This window comes from Spermophilus citellus (assembly GCF_964194105.1).
Source record: "Spermophilus citellus genome assembly, chromosome: 2".
In the NCBI taxonomy this organism is placed as follows: Eukaryota; Metazoa; Chordata; class Mammalia; order Rodentia; family Sciuridae; genus Spermophilus; species Spermophilus citellus.
The window spans coordinates 238,827,685-238,849,182 of record NC_138183.1 but is presented as its reverse complement, the minus strand read 5'-3'; the positions used below and the strand labels follow the sequence as shown (position 1 = coordinate 238,849,182).

General features: G+C 40.7%; 1 protein-coding gene across 1 annotated transcript; it reads left to right on the top strand.

Annotated features, from left to right (window-relative positions):
• Positions 1-7,268: 7,268 nt before the first annotated feature.
• On the top strand, positions 7,269-8,201 carry LOC308639639 (olfactory receptor 4X2-like; the record flags this gene model as incomplete). Its single annotated transcript, XM_081277914.1, has 1 exon — positions 7,269-8,201. Exon 1 carries the CDS (start codon positions 7,272-7,274, stop codon positions 8,199-8,201), a length of 930 nt encoding a protein of 309 aa, XP_081134040.1. The 5' UTR covers positions 7,269-7,271.
• Positions 8,202-21,498: the final 13,297 nt, after the last annotated feature.

Sequence of the window (21,498 nt, the reverse complement as noted above, 5' to 3'; positions counted from 1 at the left end):
CTATGTGTGAAAGGGTTGGCACATGGTCTTTGGCACTATTGAAAGATTATGGAATTTTCAGAAAGTGAGGCCTGGTGGATGCAAGTTAGATCACTGAAGTCAAACCCTCAAAGTGACCATTGGGAACCTGGCCCCTTCCTGTCTCTCTTTCTTCCTCAGTTAGAGTCAGATCATTCACAAATAGAAAAGTGACTTGGGTCCTATACTTCAAGTCCCACCACATATCAAATGGTTTCAATGTCTGACTCGATCATGTGATTTGACTTTCCACGATGTCCATATGATCTTGCCTAACACCCTCCTGCCCGAGGAGCACAGGCAAGTTTGGGAGCAAGCTAGAAATTATGCTGATGAGGTACATCAGACCTCCCCTGCCCATCCGATTGGCACTGAAGCCAATAGGGACCCCAATTGGGATTATAAGTTGCCTGTAGGAGTAACTAGTAGAAACCAATTCATTACTTGCCTCATGGTAGGACTTCAAAAGGCAGCCAGCCCATAAGGCTATCAATTATGAAAAGCTCCAAGAAGTCATCTAAGAATTAAAATCCTTCAGCATTTTAGATCGCCTAACCAAGCTTTATTACAATATACTAATCTGGACCCTGAGACTCCAGATAGGAGACAACTACTAATGACCTACTTTTTCTCCAGAGTTTCCCCAATAAGGCCAAAGTAAGGTGCCTAACTCCCCAAGCTGAAGTTCTGGGACTGGCCTTTAAGGTGTATAATGGGAGAGAAGAGAAGGCCCAGAAGCAGAAATTTCAGATGCTGGCTCAAGCCATCCATCCAGCCTCAGCATCTGTCCTTGGTCCCACTGGCCCATGAAAGGGTCCCTCGGGATGGTCTGGACCCTGTTTTAAATGTGGTCAGATGGGTCACTGGGCTCGCATGTCCCAAGCCTCATAAGCCTCCAGGTCCTTGTCCAGAAGAGACACTGGGTAGTTGACTATCCCCAAGCCGATAGCGACCCAAGGCCATCTGGTCCTTCTGGTTCCCCTTTCCAACTCTTAGGACTGGCTGCAGAGGACTGACGAGGCCCAGGTCCCCATCACCTGACCACTTCCATCATTCCTCGGGAACCCAGGGTAACTGCGTATTTCTGGTAGGCCTGCCTCCTTCCTCCTAGACACCTAGACAACTTGCTCTAACCTAGCCACCCGTTATAGGTCCTATAACCTATATTGTCGGGGTAGAAGGTAAACCTTACTAACCCTTACAGACACCTCGCCTTGTTTGTGCTTTTGGCTCTAATTTTTACCCACTCGTTTTGGGTCATTCCACAGGGCCCTGTTCCCCTTATGGGAAAGGACATCCTCACAAAGTTGGGGACTACGCTCTCCTTCTCCCTTCATATATGCTTCCATCCAGACTCGCCTGCCGCTCCCCTGATCCTCACCCTGACCTTAGGAGCCCTGGCATTTCCATATCCCTTGCCATCCCCAGTCCTCTGGAAAGGTGGAACATGTCAACCAGACCTTGAAGACCATTCTCACTAAACTATCCCTTGAATTACATTTAGATTGGACTAAACTCCTTCCTTTGGCTTTTCTTAGGTTATTGGCTTTTCCAAAGATGCCACTCAACATCTCCCCTTTTGAGCTTCTCTATGGACGGCCCATTTCCTGCTCAGCTCACCTCCCTCTGATTCTCCACTACCCCTTGCTCCTCATCTTTTCTGGCCCCTTCTTGCAGGCATTAGGAACTTACAGTGATGCTATTCCCGTAAAGCCTAGTTCTGCCTCTTCTTCTCCCACTCTGTCTCCTGGCAACCTGGTACATTTTAGCTCCCCCCCAACAGGACCCCCTCCTCCTCTCAACTCTCCACAAAATGGACTAGGCCCTATCAGGTCATTCTTACCACTCCCACGGCAGCCCACCTTGAGGGCATCTCATATTGGGTCCATAACTCTTATCGCCCTTTTATACAGTGACACCCACAGGCCCTCTCAAGCTGCATTTTCCAAGGCCGGAACCCCCAATCTTCCTTTGGTCTCTGAGGACCAGGAGGACACTGAAGAACCATGAGTACCATCCTTCCCTTTTTCATTTTTGCCCTCCTCCCTCATTTGGCACTCACCACCCAGGGGTGCTATTACCAGGAATCATCATCCCAATTTCTAGGAGACTTATAGCAACTTGCTCAAATCACACTGATCATACAATGCCAGCTTGATTGTTTAGCTGCTGTGATTCTGCAGAATTGAAGGGGGCTTTGATCTTCTTATGGCCCAAGAGGCAGACTTTGTCTGTACCTACAGGAGAAATGCTATTTTCATGTCAATCAATCTGGTATAGAAAAGGACAAGATAAAACAACTACAACAGGACCATGAATGTTGGAAACAACCATTCTCCTCTGCTGAAGGATGGCAGCTCATTAACCTCCTTCTACAGTGGGCACTTCCTTTCCTGACCCCTCTCCTTGTCATAGACCTTCTGTTAATGCTTGCCCCCTGCATCATTAGATTCATTGAAGACCACATCCAAAACATCTCTAACCAAACTATAAACCGCTTTTGTTACAGGAATATCAATCCCTCATTGAAACTGGGCCACCTGGGACAGAATTACACCACCACTCAACCTTGTTCATCATTCCAATGACTTCCTGAGCCCCTAATGAGGGATTCAAATCCTGCACCTTCCCAGCAGGACGCAGTTACAGAAGATCAACCTATGCCCCTGTTCCCTAAGGGGCCCAATAAAAAAGGAAAAAGGGGGGAATAAAAGGTCCTTGGTTAGCATCTGGACAGGGCCATCTTAAGTGAAGACCCATTTCAAGGAAAAGGTTTCACTTTCCCACCCAAGGGCATTTCTTAGAAAGGCTCACCACTCCCTCATCCCAACCCAACCCCTAACTGCATGCATTAGGACCCTCTGGGCTCTGATTCCTGAGTCTGCCCCATAAAAGTCCCAGAACCCAAGCCTGTTTTGCCTTTCTTGGCTATAGAGAGGCAGCCTTTATTTGTCAGCTCTGACAAATAAACTCTGGTGTGTATCTCTGCCTGGTCTCCATCTTTCACCATGGGGTGAGGGGCTTCCTCCATTATGCACAGCTGCCATGATGTGCCATGCTTCCACAGACCCAAACAACAAAGCCAGAATTAGACAGGCAGTCAGTATAGATAGGTAAATCGAGTCAGATCCAATCAAGGAGACCAATTTTGAGTGAGTCCAGGAAGTTGGAGACTGTCCCCTGAGGGATTGAAATGTTGATTCCTTCAGAGCTCTTCCTCCACTCTTATCAAGAACCTGCCCCAGCTCCAACCTGCAGCTAAGGTAGCCTGTCCCAGGAATTGCCCCTCCCTACAGGGAGCTATAAGGTTGTTAATTAATGTGTCCTGGGCTGCTCCATCCTGCCCTTCCCCCTTCAGCCCACCTGGTTCCCACCTTTCAGCCATCTCACCCAGTGGATTAATCAATCCCAGAATAGAAAATAAAATCAACTTCAAAAGTCAAACAATTTCACACTTTTAAGCAAACAAGCACAATTTCTATGTCACAATTATTTTTAAGGGGTAGTTTCCCTAAAACAAACACTTACACATACATATTAAAATTAATCTTCCTTATATTTATTAAGCCAAAATTTTCAATGTAAACAATATTTCGGCTGACAGATTATCACAGAAACTTGACTTCTTGACCACATATCACAGAATACATAGAGGTTTTTGCATAAATACTTGAGGCTTTCATGTAATTATGTGATAATTTTTGTTTCTGAGTTTCTGTCTCTGTAAAGAAAAATAGCTAACTCAATTATTACAGGTGGAAAATAATCCTGTCAAACATTGTCCTAAATCTTGAAATGTCTCCTCATAGTTTTCTCCTTAGTCGTTAGCGGACACTTTGTTTCAAGGCTGAGTTGACATTTGTGAGTAGCACTTGCATAGAGCCAGTTCATTTTACAAAGTTCACCTGTGGCATCTCTAAGACATTCCACCACACTAAATTTAAAACACACACAAGTGTGGCCAAAGCACTGTAAGGAATCCCCATGTTCTCCACACCTCATTTCAATGCTTATGAATTCATAGTAAATCTGCTCCAGCTTTAGCAGGCCATCTCCAAGGCAGTCCTATGGAGAGTGTTGCTGGGTAATTCTCAGCTATATGGGCAGTCTTGTGCCTTGTAGGATGTGTCACAGGCTCCCTGGACTCTCTCTGCTTCATGTGAGCAGCCCCTCCCTCACCAGCCAGTTGGACAACAGCCAATGGCTCCTCATATTACCCAGTGTCCTCTGGGGTAGAATCACCCCTGCCTGGGAACCACCCATCTATTCCTCTTCTACACCACAGGCTTTGAGAGGTGCTATTTCAGTTTCCCTAGGCCTAAGACCAAACTCTTAAGTACTTTCATCTTATATCAAGCCCCAGGATCAACCTCCTAATGAGCAGGAGGGGGGTCATAGCCTGTGAACAGTGCCTTACAGGTGAGTGCTCTTGAATTCTGGGTGAATTTAATTTGTTCACATTCCCAATTATTTCATTTTTCCTACTAGGTTTATGCAGGTCCACTTCCCCTGAGATATTCTACCTGATTAAGAAGGGGAAAAGGTACTGATCCCTGGAGATGCCCTCTCACCAGATCATACATGCCATCCCCCTAGGCGCCCCTTTAAAACAGCGAGAACTTAAGGCTGAGCTAACAGGGTTCTTTATTCTCCGTGGAACACCTGGGAGGCCAGTCTACTTGGCTCTTGTTTTGAAGTGTCAGACGGATCTGGGATGCTGCTATCTCAGTCTCTCACATTCCCAAGTCCAAGGCTGTAAGTACAACAGATCCCTCATCTTGAGACTCTAGGCAAGCAGGAGTTCTGGTACTAGATTGACTTAGTTCTTTTCCATTGGTTAACTGCAACTTGCAGGAGCCCAGAGCTGATCTCAGGGAGGAATTTGCATCTCTACCTAAGAACAGAAAAGGTCCCTGTGGTGAGCTCAGCAAAGTCACAGAAACACTGGGGTCAGTTTTGTTTTCTGAACATGAGCATCTTAGGTATGTGATGATTGATTTCACTTTTGAAGCAAAGGGAATGGGACTCTGAGGCACATTGTGTTTTACAAGTTCTCTTGTGTGAGTCTAGAGCTGGTGGCAGTTCTATGCCAGGCTCTGGGATTCAGGAATGGGGACAGTGTGGTTTGGTTCTTGGGAACTTTTATTCTTTCCGTACTGACTAAAAAGCTATGATCAAGCAAATATTCTGCTTAAAAGGAAGGGAAAATTACACCCACTGTCACTCACCCCAGGGACACTCATTGAGTGCTACTAGGTGGCTGTGACTGGAGTCAACAGGAGAGATGGAGTGGTGAGGAAACACAGTCTTTCCACAGGAGGCTCAGAGTGCAGTGGGCAGGTGGCAGGTAAAACAAAATAATCCAGTGTGAAGTCCTGGGATTCCAAAATATCCTGAGAGAAAGGGGTCCACTGGTTGGAGGGCCTTGGTCTGGGACATGAACTCCCTGGGTCTGAGAGACATCCAAGCAAGCACAGAGGACAGAAAGTCAACCTGTTGTGGAATGGCACTGGGAGTATGATTTGCATGTGAGTTTGGACCTTGAGTGTGGAAACGATAATGACATCTCAGTAACTCAGGAGGCTGAATTGGAAGGATCCCAAGTTCAAGGTCACCTTGGGCCACTTAGGGAGACCCTATCTCAAAATTTAAAACAAAAGAACTGAGGATATACTTCAGTGGTAGAGTACTTACCTAGCATGGTCAGACTTGAGTTCAGTCCCCAATTCTGCCAAAAAAAGAACTTTCTAGATACCACATGGTTACTCTCTTCCATGAATGTATGGAAGAATTCCCCAAAAATCTAAGAATTTAGGGAAGGACCTTGCCTTCTCTTTGTTTCTGTCATTGTAAGTTCTCTCAGTGAATTCCCTCTGACTTCTGGTGGACTTCAACTAACTTCTCCATCAATTAAGAGGGGAAGCTTTGTAGCCTGAGTACAAGTCATCAGGCTGCCAGGCTCAAGTACTCTGAAGTCTTAGTGTATGAGACCACATTGGCCTCAACTAGCTTGCACAAAGTCCAGCATTGACTGGAATAGTCTGCATACCAGTCACTGGACAGCCGTGGTGAAGACAAGGGGTTGAAACACTAGGATGTCGAGAAGAATGAGTCAGTGGGCACTGGAAAGAGGTGTGGGAACTTTGTTGGCATTTGGATTCATTATGATTAGAGAAAATAAAAGCATCAGAAGAATCATGCATGGATTGAATGGATCCTGAGAAGGCAATAAGGTCACACAGAGACCAAGTTTAGAGGACAAGAAATAGGAGGGGAAGAGAAAGAAGGATTCAGAAAAAGCCTTGTGGTTCTCTTAGGGGTGCTGAGTCCAGGGAGGTGCACCACAGGACATCTCTTTTAAGACTCTGAAAGGCATGTGGACAGGTTGAGGACACTGTTTTGGAAACCAATTTTAGGAAACAAGCAAATAAAAGTGTAATGCAGTAAACCTGCAGTGAAAGATAGTTCAGAATATACAAAGGCACAAGAAGGATATAGACAGAGTAACACTGTCCTTGGCTGCCCAACATGTTCCAATGAGGGAACGTAGTGACTTTTTAAGGTGTTGCCCCTCCTCTGCTCTGTTTCCATTATTACAACCTCTGCATACAAAATTATTTCATTTTCAATTGATAGATATTCTTGATGAATTTACATTTTCTGCAGAATAAGCCCCAAAATCCATAACAGTTCTTTATACACTGGTACTAGTCTCTCTTAATAGGGTGTTGTTATTGTTGCCTTAACCCTGCGACAAAGCATCTAGAGTTCCTGTCTCCATTCTTTTTTAAAAAATATTTTAGTTGTAGATGGACACAGTATCTTTATTTTATTTACTTATTTTTATGTGTTGATGAGGATTGAATCCACTGCCTCACCTGTCCTAGGTGAGTGCTCTGCCAATGAGCTACAATACCAGTCCTCTTTTTTAAAAATATTTTTCAGCTGTAGAGGGACACAATGTCTTCATTTTATTTATTTATTTTAATGTGGTGCTGAGGATTGAACGTAGTGCTTCACACATGCAAGACAAGCGTTCCCCGAAAGAGCTACAACCCCAGACTGTTGTCCCCATTCTTGGAAAGCTCTTCCCATCTACACATCACTAACTCCTCCACATCTTTCAAAACCTAGCTCACAAGCATCTTCGATTGGCAAATGTCTCTATGTAACTCACCTAGTTCATGAGGAAGTCTTTTGTTTTCTATCATTTCAAGTCACCACCTAAACTGCTGACTCTTGCTGGTGACCCCATGGCCAATACACATAATGTGACTGAATTCATTTTCCTGGGACTAACTCCCAACCGGGAGGTGCAGAGGGTTTGCTTTGTGATTTTTCTGCTCTTGTACGTGGCGATTGTCCTGGGGAATTCCCTCATTGTGCTCACTGTCCTGACCAGCAGAAGTCTGGGATCCCCCATGTACTTCTTCCTCAGCTACCTGTCCTTCGTGGAGATCTGCTACTCCTCTACTACAGCCCCCAAACTCATCTCAGATCTGTTGGCTGAGAGGAAAACCATACCTTGGTGGGGCTGCATGACACAGCTTTTTTTCATGCACTTCTTTGGGGGTGCTGAGATTTTCCTGCTCACAGTGATGGCCTATGACCGCTATGTGGCCATCTGCAAGCCCCTCAACTACACCACCATCATGAACCAGCAGGTGTGCATGGTCCTGGTGGGAATGGCATGGGTGGGGGGCTTTGTCCATTCCCTTTCCCAGATCCTTCTCGTCTTCCAACTGCCCTTTTGTGGCCCCAATGTGATTGACCACTATTTCTGTGATGTGCTCCCCTTGCTCCAAATGGCCTGCTCAGACACCCTCCTCATTGGTCTGCTGATTGTTGCTAATGGGGGGACCTTGACTGTCATCAGCTTTGTGGTCCTCTTGGTGTCCTATGTGGTCATCCTGCTTCATCTGAGGACTCGGAGCTCTGAGGGGAGGCGCAAAGCCCTCTCCACCTGTGGGTCCCACATCACCGTGGTCATGTTGTTCTTTGTACCCTGTGTCTTCATCTACATGAGGCCTTCGACCACTCTGCCTGCAGACAAGATGGTAGCCGTGTTCTACACAGTGGTGACCCCACTCCTCAACCCTGTCATCTACTCCCTGAGAAATGCTGAGGTGAAGAAGGCCATGAAGAGGCTGTGGACCAGGGCAATGAAACTAGATGAGAAATAGAGACTGAGTCTTGGTACTGGTCCTTGGCTTTGGAATGATATTGAGTTCCAACTTAAGGAACACAATGAGTGGAAGAGGGTAAATTCTAGAATTACCCAATCTTTGTGAACATCTTCAAAAAATGTACTTTTAATCACTTGTAAAATATTTCCTCTTATGGATGTACTGTCTACACCTAGCCATTTTCAGCTGGTTCCAATATTTATTAATGCAAGTAACACTCTTTTAAGTATCCTTGAATAGAAATCTTTAACTGACTTCTGATTTGTGGACACATTTCTTGGGATGAGTTTACTCTCTTAAAGAGCTTGAAGCACTTTTGATGCACAGTGTTAAAATGAATCACATGCCTTGTGGAAGGGCTCTCAACAGAATCAGTTATTCATTATTGGCTTGTTGAGAAATAATATTTTCTATCATCTTAAAGTACCCTCTAATAATACATTTGGGATAATGCAATTTTATTGCTCCCCCACCCTTTACACAATTGCCCGAAGTTAACACCACCAGGAAGAAGATGAATTAATGTACTGTTCTTCCAGTCCTGGTGCACTGAGGAGACACACAACATCAGTACTGTGGTATTTCTCCCCAAACTGTCCATCCTTAGTCAAATATGAAAACTCATCGGGGAAACCCAAACTAAGAACATTCTGCCAAATGACTGTCCTTCATGCTTCAAAAATGGGAAGACAAAGAAAGATTGAAGGATTCAGCCACATGAAATGCTGGAGACAACAGAATACAACATGAGATCCTCGATCACATCCTGTATTAGGTAAAGGCCATGAGTAGACAAAACTCCTTAGATAATCTAATTGTATGAATGCTAATCTGCTGATTTTGAAAATTACGCTATGTTTATCCCAAGCAATGTCCTTGGATTTAGAAATCATTCATGAAGGTTTCTGAAGATAAAGAATTACCATATTAGAAACTTTCAAACATTATAGAAAAATATTATTTTTATTGTATATATCTATTCTGTACAATACACTGCTTAGCTATACACATACACAGTGAAATTATTAATACTGTAAAACAAAGTAATATGCCCATGACCTTCCGTAGTTAGCTTTTTCTGTAGTAAGAATACTTAACATCTAAGCTCTTAGCACATAAATCTTCTTAACTATAGTTTTCATGCTTTAAGTAGATCCTAGACTTACTCATGGTACATAACTCCAGGTTTGTATCTTTGGTCTACGTCGTCTTATTTGCATTGTATGTGAAAAAAAATATATATCCGTCTTTTGTCTTTTGTCTACATGTCTATCTACTTATTGAGAGAATGATAAACAAAATGTGTAAAAATACTAATAGTTGAGAATTGTACTAAGGAATAACAAATTATTCTTTGTAATTTCACAAGTTTTTAAAAGTTAAATTATTTTACACCAAAATATTTTAAATGTTTTTCAAATTATACACACATTGTTGCTTAATTTGCATTTCTCTGATTTTTTGTGAGGATAGTTGTTTTCTTTTTAATTGGCTTTTACTCTTATTTTTATATTATTCAACTGATTCCCAGCACTGCAATACAAAAAGCCCAGTAAAATATTCTCAATGTTTTAAAATTTTATATTTCTATACAGTAAAATGATTCATTTTTCTATTTATTCCATTCTGTTTGAATTTTAATTATTTTACACCATTAGTGCATTATATATTTTCATTGAAAAATTACTTTCATTTTTATTTAATTTTGTGCAAAAGTAATATATTCACAAAGTTTAAAATATAAAAGCTACACGTACAAAAAATTTTATTCTTTATTTAATATTTCTTCTTTGCCCTTATTCTCTTTTCTTTTTCTAGTATCCTATATTTCTTGCAGAGTAAATACATTTAGTAAATACATATAAAAACATACTATATGTGTTTTTATTTATCTCTACTTTTACAAACAAATCTTTTATGTGACAAACAAAAACTAAGAGAACATATCTCCACCAGAACTCTCCTACAGGAAATGTAACAGAAATTCTTCACATTGAAAGAAAGATATGTTGATGACTAAGAAGAAAAGATGAGAAGATATTAAACTTGCAATAGTAAATATATAAATTCAGACTGCCTTAATATTATAAATACAAATCATTCATATCTTAATGTGAAGGCTAAAAAGCAAAACAACTAAAAATAAAAACTGCCTTTATATGTTAAGAGACACTGAAGAAAGATATAAAATGAGACATTAAAAATTTAAAATGTGGAGAGGAATGCTATGCAGATGAGGAGTTTTCTTTTTAGTGTATCTTCTATTTTCCGTCTTTCATCTTTACAATGTTAAGTTGCTATTAATTTAAGTTGCTATTATTTCAAAATAGCTTTCTATAATCAAATATTTTTCCATCAACAAGGTAATCACAATGCAAAAATCTATAATTGACAAACCAAAAATAGTAAGCAATAATCACAACATGCTACTAGAGACAATGAAAATTGAGTGAGAAGGAGAAAAAAGAAACTACAATATGATTAGAAAACACCTTACAAAATAACAATAGCAAGACCTTACCTGTCAATAACTACTTTGAATAGAAATGGATTCAATTCTGCTATTAAAATACAGTGACTGGATAGATAAAAAAGAAACAAGACCCAACTACATATGTTCCTTACAAGAAAGTCACTTCACCTCTAAGGATACACACAGACTGAGAATGAAGGGATGGAATAAGATATGCATACAAATGGAATCCAGAAGAAAGTAGCATTAGCCACTTGTATCAGACAGAATTGGTTTTGAGTGAAAAGCAGTAAAAAGGGAGAAGTTATATTGTTATATAATGATAACGTGGCCAATACATCAAGAGGAAATGATAATTCTAAATATATACACACCCCAAATCAGAGCACACAAATATATAAGCCAATATCAATAGCTCTAAAGGGAGAGATAGACCAATATAATAATAGCAGTTACAGACTTTAACACCCCTTTGAAGTAATGGAAAGATCATCTAGACAACAACAACCAGGGAACAGCAGAGTTAAACAGCACCCTAAGCCAAATGGAACAGGTATCTACAGAACATTCCATCTGCAGACGCAGCTACAGAATACACACTCTTCTGAGTAGCACATGAACCTGCTCTGGGATAGATCATATCACAGACTGCAAAATATGTCCCAACAAAACTTTAAGAAAGCATATCAAATGCAAATATGTATCAATAAATTTCATTATTATTGACACCTATAATTCACCAATAAAAAATATGGAAAAAATCAGACTGAGTATCCTTTTTGACCACAGTGCAATAAAACTAAAAATCATTAACAAGAAAAACCTAGGAAACTATATGGATATCAACTTATTACAGAACAACCAATGGAGAAAGGCAAAGAAAGCATTAATACAAAATTTTCTTGAAACAAACAAAAATAGAGGTAAAAGATACCAAAATATATGAAACACAGAAAAAGCAGTACCTAGAGGGAGGTTTGTAGCACTAAATGTGCACATGAACAAATACAAAGATTTCCAGTAACCAACCTAACAATGCACCTAAGGACTTAGAAAAACAAGAATGAAACAAACTCAAAATTGGTGGAAGGAAATAAAAAACAGCAGAGCAGAAATAAATGAAATCAAGACTAAAAAAAATACAAGACACCAAAATGAACAGTTGGTTTTCTGAGATCAAATGAGAAAACCTAATTAGAGATGAAAAAGGAAACATTACAACTGATAACACAGAAAAACAAAGGATCCTAGAACTTACCGGGAATAATTATACTCTAGAAAATTATTAAAATGATTACACATGTAATATACTATTTAGATGTCCCAGATTATTTGTGGCCAGTAATTTATTCCTTTCTTCCTATTTAATAATTTTCTAGAGTATAATTATTTATGAGGGGTGGGAGGGAAAGGGAGGGGTAGGGGGTTAGCAATGATGGTGGAATGTGATAGACATCATTATCCAAAGTACATGTATGGGGGGGATCCAACATGGCCGCCGGGGAGGAAGCAGCGATTCCAATGTCTCCACACTAACGGGATCAGAAAGACCCATTGGAACAGCGGCAGTCTACCTACTGAGGAACCTCTAGCAAAAATCTGTGAAGAGGGGACCTGTCGGGAATCGGTAGGTTTATTAGAAGTGTCAGTTTGTCCCAGACAAGTGGATCTTGGCCGGCCACGCGGGCGCGGAGGGCCAGCCCCGCAGCCACCAGCCGCTTCAGAAAGCAGCCGGAGGCTCCGAGCGGCGTGGCCCGCCCGAACCCGCAGACTGCACCCGCCACCTCGCAGTCCCGAGAGGCTCCGCTCTCGCTCAGCGAACAGGCACTCCACCCTCCCGGATCATAGCCACGCAGCCGCAGCTGCCCGGCTCTACCGGCGGCCCGGCGCAGCGAGAAGTATCCCCGCCTGGCCCAACAGATAGCCCGTGCCCTCTGGGCCCTACTAACAGCCCCGCCCACCCGGCGAATGGCTCCCCCCCTGAGACAGCGTGAAGGGAATCTAACCAACCCTTTACGAAATAGCGAACTGGGAACTAAAACCAGAGATTGTGTCAGACCAGAGACAAGCCAGTTCCACCCCTCCCTTCGGACACTCCGGCAAGGAGCCAGGGGCCCGCCTTAGCAGAGAGGGGAAGTCACCAAAGTTCGGACAAAGAGATTCCGTCCCAGCGGAATCTACTTTAGCAGGTATGTGACTCCCACCCACACCAGAGACAAACAACCGGGAAACTTCAAAATCTCTCTGTGGGCGTGACCCTAAGGGCCAAAGGACTCTCGACCCCCAACTCCCCCTACTGCCAGTGACGAGGGCGTGACTGTAGGGGCAGAGGGAAGCAGAGAAGACTCCCCACCCCCAACTCCCCCAACCGCGAACTGAGAGGGTGTGACGGTAGGGGCGGAGGGAAACAGAGGACACTCCAGACCCCCAACTCCTCCTACCGCCAGCAGTGTGGTTGTGACTGTAGGGGCTGAGGGAAGTAGAGGGGATCCTCGACCCCCAACTCCTATTACCACCAGCAGCGACACCAATGGTCCTAGCTGCCAGATTCCGAAGGTGTGCCCACCAAAGGGGTCCGGAAAAATTAAACAATTGACTCCCAGACTACAGCTCCACAGCGCTGGGGCTTAGATGAATGACAACGAGAGTGCTCAGTAGTTAGGGAAATAGAGCACTTGGTGGGGCTGAAAGTGTAACCAAATCCTTGGTGAACTGCCTCTGGTGAGCAGGACCTGGCTGGCTGGCAGGAGGAAGGGGAGGAGGGGCCGTAGAAGTGAGATGGCTCTGGACCAACAGGATTGAGAGACTCCCAGGAACCGCCTTACAGGGATTGCTGTTGACACATTGAGGGCAAAACTCAGCCCGGAGGGCACAGCTTTGCCTACGGGAAGAGAAGAAAATGGATCTCTAAGACCTAATTTTATTTCCTATTTCATTTTAACTGTTTCTCTCCCTTTTCCCTCTCTCTCTCCCCTTCCAAGTTTTACGGCTCTTTCCATTCTACTCTATGCTATCTATCTCCCTCTCCTTCTTTCTTTTCAAGAGCACCTACCTTCCCCTTCCCCCCAACTTTCATCCCAAGCATTACGTCCTCCATTTCGCGTAACTCTCTAAATACAAATAGGGGTGCGCCCTTACCCCGCGCCTGCAAGGTAGCCGGACCTGCAACCCACCAGCAGGTCAGGCCCAGCAACCTGGGAGTGGCAGAGCCGCCCCACGCGCCTGCAAGGTAGGCGCACCTGCTACCAACCAGCAGAACAGGCCCAGCGGCCTGCCGATGTGGTAGGCACAGCGCCCCAATTGGAGGAGGAGCAGAGCCCCTGCCTGCGCCTGCGCGGGAGACTTTGCAACTATACAAGAGTAATACAATTATATAGGGGGAAAATTCAACAACACAACAGTCTCAGTAAGCAGGAAGATACGCGAACAGGATGAAGAGACAAGGAAAGAAAGGACCACAAGCAATGCAGGTCAACTCAACGCTAGAAGAGGTAATTTCTGCAGCAGATGGAATGTCAGATAAAGAATTCAGGAGATACATGCTTCAGATGATCTGGAGTCTCAAGGAAGACATTAGACAGCAAAATCAGACAATGAAAGATCTCTTCAACAATGAAATTCAGAAACAAATCCAGGAAGCAAAAGATCAACTATACAGGGAGATAGAAGTTATAAAAAACAAACAAACAGAAATCCTAGAAAGGCAGGAAGCAATAAACCAACTTAAAAACTCAATTGAGAATACTACCAACAGAGTAGAACACTTAGAAGATAGAACATCAGACAATGAAGACAAAGTATTTCAACTTGAAAAGAACATAGACAGCTCAGCAAGACAGTTAAGAAATCATGAGCAGAACATCCAAGAGATATGGGATAACATAAAGAGACCAAACTTAAGAGTCATTGGGATACAGGAAGGCATGGAGGTCCATACCAAAGGAATAAACCATCTATTCAATGAAATAATACGAGAAAACTTCCCAGACTTGAAGAATGAGACAGAATCCCAAATCCTAGAAGCCTACAGGACGCCGAATGTGCATAATCATAAGAGATCCACACCTAGACAAATTATAATGAAGATGCCCAACATACAGAATAAGGAGAGAATTTTAAAAGCTACAAGAGAAAGGAAACAGATTACATTTAGGGGTAAACCAATCAGGATAACAGCTGATCTCTCAACACAGACTTTGAAAGCTAGAAGATGGAATAACATATTTCAAACACTGAAAGAAAATGGGTTCCAACCAAGAATTGTGTATCCAGCAAAATTGAGCTTCAAGATGGAAGATGAAATTAAAACCTTCCACGATAAACAAAAGTTAAAAGAATTTGCAGCTAGAAAACCATCTCTCCAAAAAATCCTCAGCAAAACATTACAGGAAGAGGAAATGGAAAATAACAATGAAAGTCAACAGTGGGATGTAGGACAGTAAAGGGGGGAAAATAATCAAAGAGGAAAACAAACCATATTCAGTAACATAAATAAACAAATATGGCTGGAAGGATAACCCATATCTCAATAATAACCCTAAATGTTAATGGCTTAAACTCACCAATTAAGAGACACAGGCTAGTAGAATGGATCACAAAACATGACCCAACAATATGCTGCCTACAGGAGACGCATTTGATAGAAAAAGACATACATAGACTGAAGGTGAAAGGTTGGGAAAAATCATATCACTCATATGGACTTCAGAAACAAGCAGGAGTGTCCATACTCATATCAAATAAAATAGATTTCAAGCCAAAGTTAATAAAAAGGGATAAAGAGGGACACTACATACTGCTCAAGGGAACCATACACCAACAAGACATAACAATCATAAATATATATGCTCCAAACAATGGTGCAGCTATGTTCATCAAACAAACTCTTCTCAAGTTCAAGAGTCTAATAGACCACCATACAATAATCATGGGAGACTTCAACACACCTCTCTCACCACTGGACAGATCTTCCAAACAAAAGTTGAATAAGGAAACTATAGAACTCAATAACACAATTAACAACCTAGACTTAATTGACATATATAGAATACACCACCCAACATCAAGCAGTTACACTTTTTTCTCAGCAGCACATGGATCCTTCTCAAAAATAGATCATATATTATGTCACAGGGCAACTCTTAGACAATATAAAGGAGTAGAGATAATACCATGCATCTTATCTGACCATAATGGAATGAAACTGAAAATCAACGATAAAAGAAGGAAGGAAAAATCATGCATCACTTGGAGAATGAACAACAGGTTACTGAATGATCAATGGGTCATAGAAGACATTAAGGAGGAAATTAAAAAATTCTTAGAGATAAATGAAAACACAGACACAACATATCGGAATCTATGGGACACATTGAAAGCAGTTCTAAGAGGAAAATTCATTGCATGGAGTTCATTCCTTAAAAAAAGAAAAAACCAACAAATAAATGATCTCATACTTCATCTCAAAATCCTAGAAAAAGAAGAGCAAAATAACAGCAAAAGAAGTAGAAGGCAAGAAATAATTAAAATCAGAGCTGAAATTAATGAAATCGAAACAAAAGAAACAATTGAAAAAATTGATAAAACTAAAAGTTGGTTCTTTGAAAAAATAAATAAGATCGACAGACCCTTAGCCATGCTAACGAAGAGAAGAAGAGAGAGAACTCAAATTACTAGCATACAGGATGAAAAAGGCAATATCACAACAGACACTTCAGAAATACAGAAGATAATCGGAAATTATTTTGAATCCTTATACTCCAATAAAATAGAAGATAGTGAAGGCATCGATAATTTTCTTAAGTCATATGATCTGCCCAGATTGAGACAGGAGGATATAGACAACCTAAACAGACCAATATCAATTGAGGAAATAGAAGAAACCATCAAAAGATTACCAACTAAGAAAAGCCCAGGACCGGATGGGTATACAGCAGAGTTTTACAAAACCTTTAAAGAGGAACTAATACCAATACTTTTCAAGCTATTTCAGGAAATAGAAAAAGAGGGAGAACTTCCAAATTCATTCTACGAGGCCAACATCACACTGATTCCTAAACCAGACAAAGATACTTCAAAGAAAGAAAACTACAGACCTATATCTCTAATGAACCTAGACGCAAAAGTCCTCAATAAAATTCTGGCGAATCGGATACAAAACCATATCAAAAAAATTGTACACCATGATCAAGTAGGATTCATCCCTGGGATGCAAGGCTAGTTCAATATACGGAAATCAATAAATGTTATCCACCACATCAATAGACTTAAAAATAAGAACCATATGATCATCTCGATAGATGCGGAAAAAGCATTCGACAAAGTACAGCATCCCTTTTTGTTCAAAACTCTCGAAAAAATAGGGATAACAGGAACATACCTCAACATTGTAAAAGCAATCTACGCTAAGCCCCAGGCTAGCATCATTCTGAATGGAGAAAAATTGAAGGCATTCCCTCTAAATTCTGGAACAAGACAGGGATGCCCTCTCTCACCACTTCTGTTCAACATAGTTCTCGAAACACTGGCCAGAGCAATTAGACAGACGAGAGAAATTAAAGGCATAAAAATAGGAAAAGAAGAACTTAAATTATCACTATTTGCAGATGACATGATTCTATACCTAGCAGACCCAAAAGGGTCTACAAAGAAACTATTAGAGCTAATAAATGAATTCAGCAAAGTGGCAGGATATAAAATCAACACACATAAATCAAAGGCATTTCTGTATATCAGCGACAAAACTTCTGAAACGGAAATGAGGACAACCACTCCATTCACAATATCCTCAAAAACAATAAAATACTTGGGAATCAATCTAACAAAAGAGGTGAAAGACTTATACAATGAAAACTACAGAACCCTAAAGAGAGAAATTGAAGAAGATCTTAGAAGATGGAAAAATATACCCTGTTCATGGATAGGCAGAACTAACATCATCAAAATGGCGATATTACCAAAAGTTCTCTATAGGTTTAATGCAATACCAATCAAAATCCCAATGGCATTTCTTGTAGAAATAGAGAAAGCAATCATGAAATTCATATGGAAAAATAAAAGACCCAGAATAGCAAAAACAATGCTAAGCAGAAAGTGTGAATCAGGTGGTATAGCGATACCAGACTTCAAACTATACTACAGAGCAATAGTAACAAAAACAGCATGGTATTGGTACCAAAACAGGCGGGTGGACCAATGGTACAGAATAGAGGACACAGAAACCAACCCACAAAACTACAACTTTCTTATATTTGATAAAGGGGCTAAAAGCATGCAATGGAGGAAGGATAGCATCTTCAACAAATGGTGCTGGGAAAACTGGAAATCCATATGCAACAAAATGAAACTGAATCCCTTTCTCTCGCCATGCACAAAAGTCAACTCAAAATGGATCAAGGAGCTTGATATCAAACCAGAGACAAGGCATCTGATAGAAGAAAAAGTTGGCTACGACCTACACACTGTGGGGTCGGGCTCCAAATTCCTCAATAGGACACCCATAGCACAAGAATTAATATCTAGAATCAACAAATGGGACTTGCTCAAACTAAAAAGTTTTTTCTCAGCAAAAGAAACAATAAGAGAGGTAAATAGGGAGCCTACATCCTGGGAACAAATCTTTACTCCTCACACTTCAGATAGAGCCCTAATATCCAGAATATACAAAGAACTCAAAAAATTAGACAATAAGATAACAAATAACCCAATCAACAAATGGGCCAAGGACCTAAACAGACACTTCTCAGAGGAGGACATACAATCAATCAACAAGTACATGAAAAAATGCTCACCATCGCTAGCAGTCAGAGAAATGCAAATCAAAACCACCCTAAGATATCATCTCACTCCAGTAAGATTGGCAGCCATTAAGAAGTCAAACAACAACAAGTGCTGGTGAGGATGTGGGGAAAAGGGTACACTTGTACATTGTTGGTGGGACTGCAAATTGGTGCAACCAATTTGGAAAGCAGTATGGAGATTTCTTGGAAAGCTGGGAATGGAGCCACCATTTGATCCAGCTATTCCCCTTCTGGGTCTATTCCCTAAAGACCTAAAAACAGCATGCTACAGGGACACGGCTACATCGATGTTCATAGCAGCACAATTCACAATAGCAAGACTGTGGAAGCAACCTAGATGCCCTTCAATAGACGAATGGATTAAAAAAATGTGGCATTTATACACAATGGAGTATTACTCTGCATTAAAAAATGACAAAATTATAGAATTTGGAGGGAAATGGATGGCATTAGAGCAGATTATGCTAAGTGAAGCTAGCCAATCCCTAAAAAACAAATGCCAAATGGCCTCTTTGATATAAGGAGAGTAACTAAGAACAGAGTAGGGAAGAAGAGCATGAGAAGATGACTAACATTAAACAGGGATGAGAGGTGGGAGGGACAGGGAGAGAGAAGGGAAATTGCTTGGAAATGGAAGGAGACCCTCAGGGTTATACAAAATTATATACAAGAGGAAGTGAGGGGAAAGGGAAAAATAATACAAGGGGGAGAAATGAATTACGGTAGAAGGGGTAGAGAGAGGGGAGGGGAGGGGAGGGGAGGGGAGGGGAGGGGAGGGGGGATAGTAGAGGATAGGAAAGGCAGCAGAATACATCAGACACTAGAATGGCAATATGTAAATCAATGGAAGTGTAACTGATGTGACTCTGCAATCTGTATACGGGGTAAAAATGGGAGTTCATAACCCACTTGAATCAAAGTGTGAAATATGATATATCAAGAACTATGTAATGTTTTGAACAACCAATAAAAAAATTTAAAAAAAAAAAAAAAAAAAAGTACATGTATGAAGACACGAATTGGTGTCAACATACTTTATATACAGAGATATGAAAAATCGTGCTGTATATGTGTAATAATAATTATAATGCATTCCGCTGTCATTTATTTTTTAAAAATCAATAAAAACAAATAAATGAATGAATAGTATATCACACTGGTGTTGTATATGCCTTTTTTCTTCTTTTTCCTCTAATTTTTACTATTTTAACATCCTTTACTTTTCATAATACATACTTGTGTTTGTTTTATGTACTCTACTGCCTTCCCATGTACTTGTCTACCCAAAATTACTTCCTGTCTATTCTCCTGCTACAAACCCTCTTCATTAGATTTCTCTTCCACAGTTCTTAAGATCTACTAACTCTATATCCTCACATCCTGCCTCCTCAGCTTATCATCCTATGCCTCACTACGTTCACTGTCCACCATCAGAAACTGTAAACCTTTTTACAAACCAACCTGTTTTATTATAGATAATAATAGAATTCAACATTTCTGTACATTGTGACCAAACGGTGAACATCTTAATAACAATGAATTGTTTATAGGTGGTACATTGTTTATATTGGGATCTGTTAACATTGTCCTTCCCCACAAAAAAAAAAAAAAAGAGGTATTAAAACCCTACAGGAGCACTATTAACCTATAGGTAAAAATGATAATGCCTCAGACCTACAGCACTAGAAGGGAAGACACCCAGCAACATGAAAAGACAAGGGAAGAAAGTGCCCCAAACAAATCAAGATATCACATGATTAGAATCCATGGCTAGCACAGCAGAAGAAATTACAGAGAAGGAGTTCAGGATGCACATGATTTACATGAATGAAGGGATGATATAAGAGAGCAAATACAGGCAGCAAAAGGTCATTTCAACAAAGAGCTACATAAACAAATACAGGAAGCAAAAGATTACTTCAATAAAGAGATAGAGGTTCTTTAAAAAAAAAACAAGCATAAATCCTTGAAATGAAAGAAACAATAAACCAAATTAAAAGTTAAATTCAAAGCATCACAGTATATCACCTGGAAGACAGGACCTCAGACAATGAAGACAAAATATATAATCTTGAAAAGAATGTAGACCACACAGTGAAAATGGCAAGAAACCATAAGAAGAACATTCAAGAAATATGGGATAGCATTAAAAAAAAAACAAATTTTTAAGAGTTATTGGGATAGAGAAAAGCATAGAGCTCCAAACCAAAGGAATGAACAATCTACTCAATGAAATAAAATCAGAAAACTTCCCAAACATGAAGAATGAATTAGAAATCCAAATTCAAGAAGCTTACAGGACACCAAATGTATAAAATAACAACAGATCCACACCAGTACATTATAATGAAAATGCCTGACATACAGAATAAGGAGAGAATATTAAAATCCATGAGAGAACGGAATCAGATTACATACAGGGGGAAACGAATTAGAATAACTGCAGATTTTTCAATCCATTTCCTGAAAGCTAGAAGATCCTGGAACAACATTATCAAGCTCTTAAAAAAAAATGGATGCCAACCAAGAATCTTGTATCCAGAAAAAATTAAGCTTTAGATTTGATGATGAAATAAAAACTTTCCATGATAAACAAAAGTTAAAAGAATTTACAGCTAGAAAACCGGCACTGCAAAACATCTTCGGCAAAATATTCCATAAAGAAGAATTAAAAAGCAACAATGAAAATCAGCAGAGGGAGATATTCCACTAAAGGAAAAAACAATCAAAGGAGAAACCAAGTCAAGTTGAATACCAAAAGCAAACAAAATGGCTGGGAATACAAATTATGTCTCAATAACAACCCTGAATGTTAGTGGCCTAACCTCATCAATCAAAAGACATAGGCTAGCAGATTGGATTTTAAAAAGACCCAACAATATGCTGCCCCCAGAAGACTCATCTGATAGGAAAAGACATTCACAGGTGAAAGGTTGAGAAAAATCATAACACTACATGGACTATGGAAGCAAGCAGGGGTTTCCATTCTCATATCAAAGTAGACTTCAAGCCAAAGTTAATC